At 35.4% G+C, this 17,425-nt stretch overlaps 1 protein-coding gene across 1 annotated transcript in view; it reads right to left on the bottom strand.

Moving 5' to 3' along the window:
* The window catches only part of LOC144958164 (neurexin-4-like), a 41,661-nt gene that overhangs the window by 15,167 nt on the left and 9,069 nt on the right, over positions 1-17,425 (bottom strand). Inside the window, exons 9-19 of the mRNA XM_078889931.1 lie at positions 14,265-14,343; positions 13,164-13,319; positions 12,495-12,636; positions 10,787-10,893; positions 10,134-10,256; positions 9,270-9,479; positions 5,590-5,777; positions 4,713-4,860; positions 2,529-2,705; positions 1,722-1,940; positions 235-354 (exon numbers count right to left, since the gene is read on the bottom strand). Coding sequence (XP_078746057.1) covers positions 235-354; positions 1,722-1,940; positions 2,529-2,705; positions 4,713-4,860; positions 5,590-5,777; positions 9,270-9,479; positions 10,134-10,256; positions 10,787-10,893; positions 12,495-12,636; positions 13,164-13,319; positions 14,265-14,343 — 1,669 coding nt within the window. The remainder of the gene's footprint in view (positions 1-234; positions 355-1,721; positions 1,941-2,528; positions 2,706-4,712; positions 4,861-5,589; positions 5,778-9,269; positions 9,480-10,133; positions 10,257-10,786; positions 10,894-12,494; positions 12,637-13,163; positions 13,320-14,264; positions 14,344-17,425) is intronic.

Genomic DNA, 17,425 nt, shown 5'->3' with positions numbered 1-17,425 from the left:
ACATGTCATGGGGGCCAAATGGACCCCAAATCAGAAAATAGGACTTTCTAGTATTTTTCTCTTTGCAAGTCATGGGGCCAAATGGACCCCAAATCAGGAAAGAGGACTTTCTATTTTAGTATGAAAATAGGGTTAAATTGAAGCTTACATTCAATTTCACATTATTATCTATTACTTAAAATATAAGGAACAATATATTGGACATTACACACTATGGGCAGGATCATTTCTTACCAGGCTTGACTCCATACACGTTTCCATTGCGTAGTTTTCCCATCAAGTCCATCAGCTTCCCGTTGACTCTCAAACCACGCATGCACCCGACAAACCCATCCTGACCACCAATCAAGGCACCTGTGATGGCACGAGGAAATACAATATTAATATTTGTTCAGGGAGGGAGGGAGGGAGGGGGGAAACCATTGTGAACAGTGTGACAGCACTTAGCATGGTTCGGTGACTCAGAGGTATGCTGTCAAGTCTTGTCATAAAAGTTTTAAAAATGTCAAGAATGGTCAATCGGATGGGTGATAATGACCGTGGAAAATTACAGTCCCGGGGTTGCATCCTTGGGTAAGACATGAGTGCCTGGATATAGGCAGCAACTAATATTGTAAGAGTGTTTATATAAAAAGGACGCCTGAAATGCGAATGGTACAGTATGGATTGGAAATATGGTTCCATATGGCCTGCCGGGGGAATAAATGACACATTGTAAAGTCCACTGAGCATAGTAAAATCCATGGAAATGTGCTATATAAATGATCATATCCATTTTGTAAGCAGCAGGCCTGTCACTTAGCGTAAAGACAATAATTCTTTGTGAATACCAAACTGCTAAAAGCTGTGGACTATAAAAGATAAATATTGAACAAAATAACAACTCCCCCTATCCCCCCCCCCCCCCCCCCCCCCAAAAAAAAAAAAAGGAAATGAAAGTTTAACACAGAATGTTTAGTATTCAAAATCGTTTGACAAAAAAAAAACAAAAAAGGAAAAAATTAAAACATTAATGCTTCAAGTAAAATCCGAGTATATGGGAGAAAAGGCTTTTGCACTTCCACTCAGGGTAAACAATGGTGGAGAGTGAACTGCATTGACTAGGTACTCATTGTACACCTGAGTATGTTAAGAAAATGTGAGTAAAGAATCCTTTTCTAAGGACCCACTTTGAATCGACAACAGCAGAACTCAAAAGAGGTACCTGCAGGTCATGAGTTGAATGCCATCATGTCATTAATCCACATAGCGGAACAATCTCAAAATAACAACACCAAAAAAAATGTTGTTTTTTTTTCTTTTCCAACAATAACAACACAGACTTGACACAGACAACTCACTAAATATTTTTATTTATCTGTATATTTCTGGACGAAAAAAATTCTGAATTTCAAAAGAAAATAAAAATGTGTGTCAACCCAAAATGCAAGATTTCTAAAATTTTAAATGTTCTAAAATTGATGTGTTTGATTTAGTTTGGTATCATACCCATTTATTACATTTTATTTATTTTTTAAAACAAAAACAAATTTTTAAAAAATTATATATATATTTTTTTAAAACCAATTCTATTTTCCTTTTAAATTTTGGTTTAAAATTTCGAATCTAGAGTACAAAATCCAAAATTGTGAGAAAACAATTGCCAATTTTGGCTCCAAAATAAATCAATCTGTCTTAGGGGCATGTCTGAAACAAATAGGGACAAGGGCTAAACTCCTCACCGACTGTCAGAGGTTTAGAAAGATCCAGTCGTCTAATGAGATCAGCGTCTTCGTTCATCGTCGTCTCTTTCTGGTCGTCGATCTTCAGCCACGCTTGTTTCCTGTTCTTCTCCACATGCACTGTGTGCCACTGATCGTCGTTGAAAGGTCCAGGCCTCCTGTAAGACAGAACCTTCACACCATTGCCAACATCATATCGGAATTGAATTGTGTCTGCCTCTGTTTATCGATATATTAAGAATAAAAAATGTATATACAAGCTGTAGATATGAATTAAATTTTTAAAATGTTAGATACACAAAAAAAATCACACAAACAATTATTTTTTAGAGAGAGAGAGAGAGAGAGAGAGAGAGAGAGAGAGAAAGAGAAAGAGAGAGAGAGAGAGAGAGAGAGAGAGAGAGAGAGAGAGAGGGGGGGGGGGAGGTTGGGGGTGGAAGTATTCAAAATTATATCATTTAACTGTATGAGAGGAGAGAGAGACACAGAGGGCGGGGAGATGGTGTTGGGAGAGAGAGAGAAAGATGAGAAGGTGAGACAGAGAGAAGGGGGGGGGGGTGAAAGTATTCGAATATATGATATCCTTGAAGCCCTGGTACTGCTTGAACTGTATGAGAGAAAAAGAGACACAGAGGGGAGGGGGAGTGTTGGGGAGATGGGAGGGAGATAGAGAGAGAGAGAGAGAGAGAGAGAGAGAGATTTGCATCATTATCCTAGTACTGTTTGAGTAGTATGTACAAGTGACTAAAAAGAAATTTATTAAACCTAGAAACACTAACATTTCACTACCTATACAAGAAGACTTACGGAAAAGTCGGATCTCCAAAAAGTCCGAGACTCCTTCTCCGGTGCAATGCATCAACACGCCATCTGATGCTGTTGTCTTGAATTGGAACCAGATGTCACCAGCATTTTCTGCCTCGAATGTCGGGAACTCCAATGTTCCATCGCGCTTGTCAAAGGTGACAGTGTTGTCAAAGAGGTCTGGAATTGAAATGGAGAGGAGTGTGACATCATTTTGTATGATGATGATGATGATACATAAATCCTATAATGTGAAGGGTTATTCAACTGAGGGGTTTCCAATAGCTCAGTTGGTGGAGCACTTGCTTCACACGCAAAGGGACCGAGATTGATCCCCGGTGCAGTCGAGCTATTTTCCAAAGGATAGCAAGCAATTGCTATTGTCTGTTTCATGCTATAGAAACTTGGATAATCTCCAGCTCCATGGGCCCAATGGCTCTGAAGGACTACTTACTTAAGTTATTCAACTGACACTATGTGTATATACATGCAGTCCTCATGCAGGACTAATTTAAACAATTTATACTAATTATCAGTGATGATAATAGCAAAATGTCAGATAGAAGGAACGTGAATCAGTCCATCCGTCAAAGTCAAACGAAATCAAAGAATATCATAGTTACGTAAATATGTATTATTATTAAAATTTATTGCAACTACAAGTGCATATATCGACACATAAGAGCTATAATTAAATGTTATGTAAATATTGAATATTGCCCAATCCTTAACAAGATTTTAAAGGCCTACAATATTACTTAAGACTTATGAATATCACCTGCATCAAAAGATTATGATTAACTTTTGACCAAAAGGCCTACAAGTATTTTTTTTTCTTTACAAAGCAGGCTGCAGTTTCATTGTTAATGAAAGCTTGCGGTCATTTTGGTAATGCAGTTTATACATGAGACTAATGAATCGTAAAATATTGGTACAAAAAGAAGTCACTAATTGATCACGTTTACAAATTATAATATGACATTACCTCTCTATAACAGAGGCTTCTAATAACATGAATTGAAGACAGAAGCATTGCTTTTTTTTCTTCACTCGACGCTAGTCTTGATATAAAGAGCATAACATAAGATTCTATAAAGCCCCATTTTGGTGTTTTAAAATGCAAACAGTCGTGAATATTGATCTTTTATTTTGAGATAAAGACGGGGGGGGGGGGGGGGGGCAGGGAGGAGGAGAGAGAGAGAGAGAGAGAGAGAGAGAGAGAGAAGAGAAGAGAGAGAGAGAGAGAGAGAGAGAGAGAAGAGAGAGAGAGAGAGAGAGAGAGAGATAGAGAGAGAGAGAAGAGAGAAGAGAGAGAGAAGAGAGAGAGAGAGAGAGAGAGAAGGGGAGAGAGAGAGAGAGAGAGAGAGAGAGAGAGAGAGAGAGAGAGAGAGAGAGACTACTCTGCTAGAATAGTCGATGAATAGATTTTTCTTTTTAATTTCTTATTATCTTTTTTTTTATGCACCCATTGTTCAACAACTCTACTGTTACGCTGCAGCTAAAAAGAAAGAAAAAGAAAATTTTTAAAAATAGAAACAACATTAGCCCCGTCCCTTTCCCTTGCGACCATCAACTCATCAAAGACCACCACTGATCTTGCCTCAATGAAGCCAGTATGCCTAACCTGACATCACAAAAATGAGAGTGTCACCAAATTTCATGCAACTCAGAACAGGTGTCAGAATATGACAAAAGACATAATGACGATTTTTCCACAGATCTTCAACTTAGTGGCCTGAGTACTTATAACAGGAAAATGTTTGACATGGCAAAAACAGCAGAACATTTCTGAGAAAATACCAAAACCCCAGAATTCTGCGGATTCACGGAAGCTTATCATCACTGAATTATATTTATCTTTACTTTGTGCGGCTATGTGGTCAAGTCGTATGACACTCACTTTCGGATCAGAAGGTCCTAAGTTCAAGCCTTGCTCGGCACATAGTTGTGTCCTTGGAAAAGACTCTTTGCTCACATTCTCTCACTGTACTCGGGTGTAAAACGAGTACCTGGCCGTTAACAGCGTTGTCTCTGTCCAGAAAAAAATTGTAATATCGCCTGACAGGCGTCATGTCTCGTTCTACATGTTACGTGTTGCTGTTGGTCAGGGGCCCCTTGTAAAGTGCTTTGAGCACAATTAGTGAATATTGCGCCATATAAAAGCTCAATTTTAAATTTTTTACTTACTATCCCCATAACATACGAGTTCTTCAATGTTGTATTCAGACCATTTTGAACCTGTCGAGTCTGTGTCACCGAGATGAAGCTCCAAGACAGGCAGGTACTCCTTGTGGCGCAACAGACCTTGATCAGTCTTATTTTGTGTTGTTTTTTGCTGAAATTTTACAAAACAAAAAAATTTAACTTCATTCATTATCAGGGGTAATCTTTCTGTGCCGTCTATCTAAGAGAAAGAAATAAAAATAACTCAGACATCAGCTGCAGACGTCTAAAAGACAACCCACACTGTATAAAATAATTATTCAGTATCTAATGGCCTGCTTGGGGAATATATAAAGCAATGTAAAGCTCATTGAGCACCGGGAATCCATGGCAAAGTCACCCCAGTTGACAGTACAAAGTTTGACCCAATCAAAGCCATTGACCGTTGCTTCAAGGACCCCACATTGTAATGGTTTGGTTCTACTTCTAAATATAACAGAGATCAATCCATATTTGGTCAAAATTGGTACCTCCAAAGATATCCATTCATAATCTGTGTAACTAGCAAGTCTGCAGTTTTTCTCTTTAAAAAACACAACATAACTAAATTAATTAATTAAAATAAAGAAAAAAATATATAAACACGATGAACTAGCAAATGAGAGACAGGAAAGAAAGGAAAGGAAAAAAAAGATAAAAAAGAATGAAAGAAAGAAAGAAAGTGAGGAAGGAAGAAAAAAAAGAGAGAAAAAAAGAAAAACAGAAAGAATAAAAAGAAAGAAAGGAATGCAAAAAGAAAAAAAAAAAGATTGGAAGAGGAGAGGAAATAGAAAAAAAGAAAAAAAAAAGAAAAACAGAAGGGAGGAAGAAAGAAAAAAAAGGAAAAAAAAGTAGTCCTCACCCCAGGTGGAATCTCTGCGTCACATCGACAAGTTTTGCTGTTTCCATCACAGCTGTTATCTTCCATCAGGCCACATTTACACTTGCCAGACCCGGGGGGTGCCCCGCCCCAGTATCTCATTGGCTGGAAGGTTCTACCGACCCACCACCCCCACGTCTGCGCCTCTTTCTCATCATCCTGCTCAAGACCTGGCGTGGGTTGATTAAAACATGGTGTCAAATAATTGAGACTGAAGCTATTTATGTCCTTATCACTTCAAATCAGTATTATGTTGGCTTGCTTTGAAATTAGGTGCTAAAATTGGAATTTGTAGTAAAAAATATGAGACCTGGTGTTATGGTCTAAGAGAGATAATTATAATTTTATCCCCTCCCCCGTATTTTTGAGTTGTCTTCAACCTGTGGTCACGTGCCTAACGCATGGACCTTGGCCTGAGAGGATTTCATATCAATCCCTGTTTAGTCTTGTGAGCATGTGGACGTGTGTCCGGGTATGGAGATCACCGGTTGATGTTTGTATTAAAATGTAATCCTGTGTTTGAATGTTTGTAAGTGTATGTCGTCAGGTAGTGTAAGTATTGTTTTGTAATAAATCTTTAATTGTTATAACACACTTGTGTTATTCCTTTGGTTAAATTAAATGACATGTTCATCCTATCTACTTCTCGTATTTTCCTTGGTGTACCTTTTCCTAAGTTTTCCTATCAAACGGACAAAATTTCTATCACCTTATCTTCCTCTCCCTCTCTCTATCTTGGCTCATCATAATTTAATGATGTGAGTCCAAAGACATCTATCTGTGGTCCTTCTAATGCTTGCACTTGTCCCCTTTTATAACAAAGTGGGTTAAGTTTTTACGATTTATTGAGGAGAATGAACATGATTTTTTGAACTCCTTTTGGTGTCTTTTTTATCCCTTCACATTACCAGAGTGAAGAATAAAGTCACATTTTAATTTTAAATACAAAAAAAAAATAATAATAACAAAAATGATAATAAAAACTACAAAAATAATTAATGATAATAACAACAACAATAATAATAATAATAATAATAATAATAATAATAATAATAATAATAATAATAATAATAATAATAATAATTAATAATAACAATAATAATAATAATAATAATAATAATAATAATAATAATAATAATAATATAATAAATAATATAATAATAATAATAATAATAATAACATAGCTGTCAACTTTTCAAAAATAAAATGAGGAACGCCCATTTCACCGGGGATGCAGGGCGATGCATGAAAATTCCTATCTTTAGAAGAAAAATCCTACCTAGCAATCTAAGCATAAAGTCACCCGAATAGGTAAAAAACGCACATATGCATCCATTTGGAAATCATCGCTGTCACTTTCATCGGATCACAACATATAAAAGTCAGCCTTCTAACAAGTTGAAGATGACAGAGGCTTGTCCAAATGTTGCTAAATTATCAGGTTTAGTTCCAGCATATTTGAATCGTTATGAAATAACACTTTCCACAATGAGATCAACACTTCAGAACAGACAAAATAAAGAAATAATCCAACTGCCTTAACTAATGAGGACTATTAAGACAAGCTCAATTGTAAAATACATGAAATAACTTGGGATGTTTAGAAATCCGTAACAGTCAACCTGATACATCACTTGAGAGGGAGTTTTGGGATAAAAATTAGGGAGATCAGCTAAAATGGAGGCGATTGCATATTCTTTCTTTGATGTAATATAATGCAGAGCTGCCAACCCCATCTGATGAGAATGTGTACAATGGGACCTCAAAATGGGGGAGATTTCATAAAAATAAATCCTGAAATCGACGAAAACTAAAAAAGCAAGAGGAAGGTTTAGTTACATAAAGTCGCACCGCACAAGCTCAATTGCAGCAACAATGATGTTCCCAAGACTATAATCCAATCCTTTCAGAATTCTACCTCCCAGCATGTAGATCATAATTGGTCAAAAAATATATGAACATCCACTTGGTCACAGGTTTCTCAATAGGCTAGTAATAATATGAATTACAACTAAAGAAAACTGAAGTGACTCTGTACACTGAAAATGGGTACAATCTTGGGGGAAATGCGTACAAGCGTACAATCGCTGAAAATGCGTACAATTCCGCATTTTTTGCAGTAGGTTGGCAGCTCTGATAATGGTATATAAGTAGTAATAGTAGTTGTAGTAAATTGAACCTCTTGGAGACTTTCTACCTCTATATTTTGACAAGATTAAACCCTTAAAATGGAATATACTTATTTCTCTTGAACTAAACCATTATAAAAGCTTGCTTGAAAAAGAAAGAAAAAAAAAAAAAAAATTTTTAAGGGATCGAGTTTATATTTCATAAATTAACAAAGGGAAATAATCATTTTAATGTTTAATCTTGTTTTTAAGGTCATATCAGAGCAAGTAAAAAGGAAGAAAATGGGATAGTAATAAGTTCTATAATTACAATTCAAACACCCAAGAAAAAGTAAGACAAAGGGGAATTGGTTCAAATAGGAAACAAATTTAGATTCCAAGAACACACTATCAAAGTACTTAGTTTGAGATCACATCACATATATATGTAAACAAAACATAATACAGTGCATAACACAGAGATGATTTACAAAAAAAAATATCATCTCCCAAAACTAACTATACATTTGACTGTTTCCCTCACAACCAGGGTATCCGGCCAGGGCCAGGACAAAACCAAGTAATCGCATTCCAAGACAAAGACAGAAAGCATGTTGGAAAATAGATATAGGGAGTTAGAAGACAAAGTACCTCCCTGCCCACTATGGGAGGTCAGGAACCCTGCCCTGGACATTTAATATTTATAAGCATTTAATTTTCTGATTGAATTCCTTCCAATCGATTAAGAGGAGTGAACTGTAATAATAATAATAATAATTCATTAGGCTCACATACCGTGATAACCCACAAATCAAACAAAAACTACAAAATACAGATTTCAAACTGAAAATAGGGCCGAAAAGTTGTTTGAAATGGGAACAGATAGAATCAAGGTGTAGAGAATAAGCAGAGAATGTGTGTGATTAAGTGGAGCGATTATATTGAAAAAATTCCATTTTTTTGCGAAGTGTGCAATTAAGCAGAGTGAACTATAATAATGAAAATAATAATAATAATAATAATAATAATAATAATAATAATAATAATAATAATAATAATAATAATGATAATAATGATAATAATAGTAATAATAATAATAATAATAATAATAATAATAATAATAATAATAATAATAATAATAATAATAATAATAATAATAAATAGTAATAATAATAATAATAATAATATAGTAATAATATTAATAATAATAATAATAATAGTAATAATATTAATAATAATAATAATAGTAATAGTAATAATTCATTAGGCTCCCATGCAGTGAGTACTGCAAATCAAAAAAAAAATTTACAAAATACAGATTTCAAACTAAAAAGACAGACTAACGGACTCGGGAAGCCAAATATGGAATAAATCTGTTTTTTACGGAACGGTTGGCAGCTATGTAATAATAATAATAATAATAATAATAATAATTATATTAATGATAATAATAATAATAATAATAATAATAATAATAATAATAATAATAATAATAATAATAATAATAATAATAATAATAATAGTAATAATAACAATAATAAATGTGACACTTACCACTGGTTGATAACAGTTTAGCGTTTCGACATCTGTAAAGGACCGACTGTTCACAGCGTCTTGCCCTGTCGATAATTTCCTCCAGCTCTAGGATGTCAGATGCTGCATACGTGATTTTACGCACATAGGACCCAGGCCCTGGATAGCCAGTCACTCTATGTGTTCCCATCGCATCGTGACCAATAGAGGTGGCAATCTCCCCATTTTGATCTGTGGAAGTGGTAATTTTAAAATCAATCTGAATAAAACCACAATAAAAAAAAAATTTTTAATTAATCAATAAAAATTAATTTCAATAATAATAATAATAATAATGATAAAATTAATAATAATAATAATAAAAATAATAATAATAATAATAATAATAATAATAATAATAATAATAATAATAATAATAATAATAATAACTATAGTAATGGAGACAATAATTGTAATAATAATAATAATAATAATAATAATAATAATAATAATAATAATAATAATAATAATAATAATAATAATAATAATAATAATAATAATAATAATATTATTATTATTATTATTATTATTATTATTATTATTATTCTATTTGATTAATACCAGAGATACAAATTTACGACTATCCACGAGCTTTAGTACCTAAACACTGAATGTACACCTTTATAACCTTGCTTCTTTCATCAAAATTCAGAAGGAGGCGGGGAAAACTGCCATCAATAATTCAATTTTATCACTTCCCGAAGTCTTGAAAGTAATATAAAACAAGCTTTAAATAATTTATGAATCAAAAAACAAAAAAATAAAAAAAATTTAATAAAATAAAATGTGAATTTTTAATTTTTAAAAAAAAAAAGCAGAAATAAAAAATCCCACAAGACTTATTACCTCGTTCACAAGTTGCCTCATAAGGCGCCATAGGGCCTGATCCATCGGGATCCAATGTGGTTTTCTCTTTACCATCCACATTGGAATATTGTTTGTGCATCTCGCAAGAAATGTGATAAGCCGCTGTATGAAGAGAGAAATAAAGACTTGCAATATAAGATATTAGAAAAATAATAAATATTAATATTCCTCCAGTGCACAAATCCCAAGTGCACCATTCTAATGTGCTTCAAAACACTTTGTTTAGTCCTTCAATCAACAGGACCGTGGGACCGAAATTCCATTCCATACAGTGCAATGAGCTAGCTTCCCCTTCGGACGAGTGTTAAAAGGGTAATGGGTGTAAAGTGTCTTTACCAAAGACACAATGCTGAGGCCTAAGTTTTGTGGCCATTGTCATTTAACTTGTCTCTGATTTCGCTTGGTCACTGATCCCATGCTGTGTAGTGTGATATTTTCATCATTAACAAAAAAAAAAATCTAGAGCATTTATCATCGCAACATCCACTAAGGGGGTTCAAAGTGCTTTACAAGGAATCCCAAGCCAATACCAATGCGAGAGAGAGAGAGAGAGAGAGAGAGAGAGAGAGAGAGAGAGAGAGAGAGAGAGAGAGAGAGAGAGAGAGAGAGAGAGAGAGAAGAGAACGACTTACATGTGTGACAGAGCTCCCCTTTGTATCCCGTATTGTCACAGTTACAGGTGAAAGTCCTCCATGTTTGACGACAGATGCCATTGTGTTCACATGGATTGGGAGTGCACCTGGTTTGGATAACAACAATGGTGGAAATTATTTTTTATATTATTTTTTTTTCACTCATCGGGAGAACACAACATTGCTCTTTTTAATTTATCCACTTAAAACCTTAATACAAACTCAAAGAAATAAAATATAACAATAACCAAATTGAAAAGACAATATCACAAGGACAGCTCTGCAATGGAGTCCATCCGGAAAGAGGACAAAAAGAAGTGTCAACTTCAAGAGAAAAGGTAGAAGGAAACCCATCGATTGGAAACAATATTGCCTACAAGGTATGTGAAGCAAAGTAGAAAAGAGCTTATAAGCAATCTGCAAGGGCCAGCTGGAGAGAAAATGGAAAAGCTCAATTTGGATAGAGATGGAAAGAAACTCTGGAAATTGGCAAAGGTATTAAACAGTGAATCAACAAAATCTACACCAATTACTCTGGAAAAGGAATCCATAATGCTATCAGGGAAACAGGCAGCCAACTACTTCATGGATAATTATGCAGAGGTCAGTGACATCTTCATCCCAAACGACAGGAAGAAACAGGTAAAGGAAGAAATGAGACACACCCAGCCCTGTATGACAGGCAAACCACAGGACTGCCCAAACCTTACTGCCCTTAGGAGAAAATACTGGCCACCGATTGCCCCATCAGCCTGAGGAGAAAATTCCACGGGAGCCTGGAGGATCTCCAGAGGACAGCAGATATCTGGTGGAGACTTTCCATCTGAGTGAAAGTGAAGAAGAAGAAAGCTTCAATTCATTCAACAAAATAACGTTGCATCTTAGTGAGTCTCATAAAATTACGTTGTGATTTCCTTCCAAAGTGGGGTATGAATCTTATGCATCTTATTTCAACATAAGTTCAGTTATTTTAAAAGTGCTACATTTTTTGTAAAGTATATTGAGATAAGACTATATAGACAGAGCCTTCAAAACTCTAGAATCATGAGGAAAAAAATCAAGTGCCATCACTGAGATCAGAACCCATGACTTTTTGATCCAAAGGCGAGTGCCTCACCACTTTACAGTTAATTCATTTAACTTAGAGCATACGGACTAGCCGTCAGTATGTAAAATATTAAATAATTATTAAATACACTTGGGAGTACCGACAGCTCATTTGGAAAAGCACTAACCCCACAAGCAATGGGACTAGCATCAATCCCATTTGCAGCTGATTGTTTTTGTCTCTCTCTGAACCCCTGTCCACCCAGCTGTGATTGGGTAGGTGGGTCTGTATAATCCAACAGAAAGACCTATTTTGCGATAGACTAGCATCCTTCCCAAAACTGCATCTTACACTGCAAAGAATGGGCCTTAACACTCTCCTTACCAACCATTTTCATAATATCCCCCAAAACTTCACACCCACCCAACACAAAAACAGACATTTCTTACTCAAACAGAAAAGCAACAAGCACATTCTATACATAATATTGTTCGACAATTTGAACTCTATTACAGAATGTCAAGTTTTAATAGCTAGAGCAAAAAGAAATGAAATCTGTATGAGAAAAGTGGCGGTTACATTGTAACAAATGTGGCAATTTTCCAATAGGTGGTAAGGAGAGGATTAAAGTTGTGACTTCTTATTTTGATCAAAACAGACCTGTCTCTAATGCCGCATGTCCCAATCTGTGCCTCCACTATATCATCAGGGTTACTCAGAAGTTCCAAGAGATTGATGGCCTTTTGAGCAACGTAGAGGTTTCGTAGACATCCCGTAAAGCCGCTGTGTTCAGGGTGACCTCCTGTGAATGGCAATAATAAGATTTTAAAAGAACTCAACTGGGTTCTTAAAGCTCATATACAGCCCAATTGCTAGAGCATTCAACTAATTCACAAGCAAATCAGTTTAAAACCCAGTGTCTTTTACTGTCTTGACCCCTCAATGCACTTTGTAATAGACACTATCTGAGCCAAAGCAAACAATTGTTTCATTAGCTCTTCACAATATCCCAGATGAAGAACGGATAAGAACCATTGGTATACAGAAGACATATATTTTGGAATGTTGTGATCATGAACGTGTGCAAAAGATCTGGCACTGGATGATGATGTCTGAATTATACAAAATGTCTATCAAATACTATTAAAATGAAACGAATCAAAGTATTTTATCAATGCTAATATCATTCATAGATTTGAAATAGCATTAGATAAGCAAATATCTCATTTCAAAAGAGACAGTTTAACAAGACTGATGAAGAAAACGAGAGGGGAGGAGGAGGAGGAGGAGGAGGAGGAGAGAGAGAGATATGAAAAAAGGCGAGGTTACCAATGTAAAATTCATTGGCAGCCTTAAATCCAAGCTGCCGAGAGGATACTTTGGCATTATGGTCCACTGTACAATTTATCTTATTCCTGTCTGCTTGGAGGAAGAACGAATGCCACAGGCCATCTGTGAATGCTGTTGTGTCACTCAAGATGTCAGCTGAAAGTATATAGATGTACAATGATAATTATTTATTCAATATGCTGTAAAGAAACAAGGTTATGCACATATCTATAAGCTAGAATTCACCTCCAGCATAGGAATTTGAGAATTAGAGTAAATCAGTGCTGATGAGGACAAAAAGTGAAAAAGGAGGTAAATTTCTAATTATTGCCTTTCGGCCCCATATTAATGGCATTAACCCTCATTTTTACAGCAATAAAGATGATAAACTATCATTAATAATCACGCAGTCCAGATTCTTCACCGATCATTAATAGAAAGAGTAGCTGAAATGAAAAAGGAATGAAAATTTCCCAAAAATTGCGGCAAAGCTGGATGTCGCAAAAATCGCAGAAGATGTCAAAAAGGAGGAAACTCCTCCGTCTTCAAAGTCTCAGTTTTCCGCAGAAAACCATCCGCACTAGTAAATAAATTCAGATCAAATCACTTAACCTATCAAAAACCGCCCTCCTCCCAAAAGAAAAGAGAAACTATATAAAACACAGAGTCATTACTTCATAATCAATATTACATTCTCCATTTCAGCTTGGTTGGGTTAGGTGTATTTATAGAATTCCATAAGTTTCTCAGTCACTGCAATCAATCTTATCAGGTTTTCTACAGTTAGAAACATAATTTTGTTACTGTTATCATAAGAATAATCAATTATTGGTTAACATTTAATGTTGAAACATATCCCATGGTTTTCACAAGAATACATTTGGCAGATAAAAAACACCATGAGATATTTTCATACGATCATACCAAAAACCCTTCAATTAGACTCAATAAAAATAAAAATGAACCTAGATATTTTTCCTAAAAGAAAAACTGTGATCCCGGTAAATTAGAGGGGGAGGGGGGGTTTTTGTGTGTGTATGTGTACGTGTGTTTCCCTAAAGGCAATCTTAATGTCAATGATAAAGAGATACACAAACTCACTGTTCCTGATAACATCTTCGACAATGTCCTTTCCAATGGTGAACTTGTAAGAGATGTGACCATCTCTATCAAGTCTGATCTGTAACGATAAACAGGAGAGAGTAAAGATCAAATAAATCTCTGTTGAGAGGATGGTGTTTATATTTTAAACCAGTAGTAAGTTTGGCAAAGTGTTTGGTAGCAAATCTTTATCTATGCTTATGTTTCACACCCACGGTAATCATATAATAATGAAAGGAAACTAGAACTGAAACAAAACAAAAGCTGGTGGTCCTTCAAAGTCGTTCTGCCCTAACCAACAAAAGGACAGTATCTGGGCTGACCCAGGTCCAGCCAGTTTTGCCGCAATCGACACATTTAGTTTTTTCATTCATAACTCTTTAATTCTATTACACAGTGGAAGTCTTCTAACATTAAATAATAGCTGATGATAAATTGCGTTTTTCTGTTTGTCGGCGATTTCATTGACGTAATATGTTGCGTAATATTTTGAGATACTGTTCTTTCTTGGTTAAAGCCAAGCAAATAACTCTACCTGTAACCAACAAAAGGACAGTATGTTATACGACCGTCTCACATACTGTTCACCCCTGGTTAACCGCAATGCAAAATGCCTCGTCCGTATTCACCAAAAGAACAGTATCTAAGTTAAGAATATAGCAAAATACGAATAACTCGATCGACAAACGTTTCACGTCAGCGAGGGCGAGCACTCGCCATCACGGATGAGTGAGAGGCAAGGCTAAGTGTGTTTGACCTGGCGTGAGGGGAATGAATAAATTATCTCCGTCAAGTTTGTAGGCGTGACTCTGATATAATATTACTACATTAGACTATTCCTCAATCTTTTAGACCCTGACTCCTTTTTCAAGATGAGTCTATTTTTATTAAGCATCATAGCTTTAATTTACGCTTATTGATGATTTTGGCTATCTTGTAAATTAGACTTTAATTGTGGATCAGGGTTTTGTCAAGTACAACGATATGGGGTGAGGAGTGAGTGATAGTGAATTAAACCTAATAATAGCTGGAAAATGGGGTATGCCCCCCCCCCCCCCCCCCCCCCCCCCCCGCCTCCACACGTACACACACATCCCTTTTTGTTTTAAAATCAATATCTTCATTGTCATAGGAAACGAAAAGCATGAAATGGAACGAAATCTGTTGGTACAGTTATACTGAATGAAATAGGCGACACCATTCTTACTAAATTTAAAAGGTGCATAAATTATAAGCAAATAAGATGAACAGAAAAATTATTTTGTCTTTAGCTAATTTCGCCCACAGGGAGTTACAATAGTACAATTTAGATAAAACAAGGGAATTAATTAAAAGTTCTGCTATATTAGATTACGAATTTTGCTTATTTTATTCATTTCTATGTACATAGATTGTATGGTGTTATTCACGTAGCAGCTTGTTATGGAAAGATGTTTATCAATGATGACGCTAAGGTTTTTTGCTTTATTTGAAAATTCTATTGTGCTATTTCCGAGAGAAATAGGTAAATTATTTGCCTTCCACACTTTAAAATCTCAGTTTTACTATCATTTACTATCATTTAATTTTAACTTGTTATGGTACATTCAAGATTTAATCTCATTAAAACAGTTCGAAATTCGTTGTATTAAGAATTGTAAATTACTTAGGGGTACTGAATCATAAATTTGCGTATCACCAGCATTAAAATGATAACTCAGATTGAATCTGGATATCACACTAGAAAGGGGGTGCTTATATACAGAAAAAAGGACAGGGCCAAGAACGCACTCCAAAGTTTAGTAAAACTTGTTCTGACTGAATACCATTCACCACGACAGTCTGCCATCGATCCTGTAAATACATTTTTGTATGATGTAAACCGTTTTAAGGGCAATTCCTTTACGACTACGTATTTTCTAGTCTTCTTAACAAAATGTAATGGTCAATGGTGTCAAAGGCAGCTGAAAGATCTTAAAGGCATAATAAATTGATATTGTTAGCATCCGCATTATATAACAAAAGATTTTAAGAAGCGCCGTTTCAGTTCTGTGTTGCTGTTTGTAGGCTGACTGAACTGTTGTTCTTAAGTTCGGAGATAATAATTGTGTCAGTACTACTTTCTCCAAAAGTTTGGACAAAAAATAGAAGGATGTGTGGAAAGTGAGAGATATGAAGACGATGAAAAAGAAAAACACAAAAACCCCCAAAAAACAACTAAACAAAAAAACGCCTGGACAGACAGTCACACCGACACCCATACACACACACACAAACGCGCACACACACACACACACACACTAATTAGTTGAAATAAATGAAAAATAAGTATACTTAAGTTAGACGTTTGGTTGAGCATCCGACCAACAAGCAAGGGGATCCGTTTTTTATTGCCAGTTGTATAAAGTTTTGTAATGGTTTTGCTTTCTGTTTTTTGTTTTTTTTTTCATTTTTATTACTTGTTTATAAAGCCCCTCTGCCCACTAACCAGCCACTAAATAGCTAGCTTGATATGTTGATCTGGTGGAAAGTAATACGTGAACATTTCAACTTATGTCATAGATTAGATTGATTTTGAACTCAGTGTCTGCAGCAATTTAGTCTTTAATCACGGGCGCATAATTTAGTCAAAGATATAAGAACTGCAATCCAAACAGTTGTTAAAAGCAGGTATTTCCACTTTTAACATCCAACGGACGAGGTCAAACTTAGATGTCGCTGGGTCAAACACACGCGTTGTGGTATGTCACGACTGCTGTCGGATGTGAAGGTCATGCGTTCGATTCTATAGACAGTATGCGGTTAGACTAAGGGATCGAGTAAGATATAAATATGTGTGCGTGTGTGTGTGTGTGTGTGTGTGTTTATGTGTGTGTTTGTATGTGTGAAAGAAACACGAGGGAGACAAAGAGAGCGAGCGAGACTGGTAGATAAAAAAGGGAGGAAAGGAGGGAGGGGGTGGAGCAAAGAATAGGTAGGGATAGTATAAAAAAGCCCTTCGTTTCAAAAGAAGTCAAAGTCAATCAATGGGAAATATATTGACCAATGAGATTGCATTTTTTAAAAATGGGACTGGTCAAATCATTTGTTGCATTGTTACCATTTTGAGTCAGATGACAGCTTGAAGAGGAGCGTGTGGGGCTTAATTTGTAATGACTTACCTGAAATCATATAATTGAATC

The sequence above is a fragment of the Berghia stephanieae genome, chromosome 12 (genome assembly GCF_034508935.2).
Source record: "Berghia stephanieae isolate SIO BIC M18660-M18661 chromosome 12, UCSD_Bste_1.3, whole genome shotgun sequence".
Classification (NCBI taxonomy): Eukaryota; Metazoa; Mollusca; class Gastropoda; order Nudibranchia; family Aeolidiidae; genus Berghia; species Berghia stephanieae.
The sequence above is the reverse complement of the archived record's forward strand: the minus strand, read 5'-3'. Positions and strand labels throughout refer to the sequence as shown.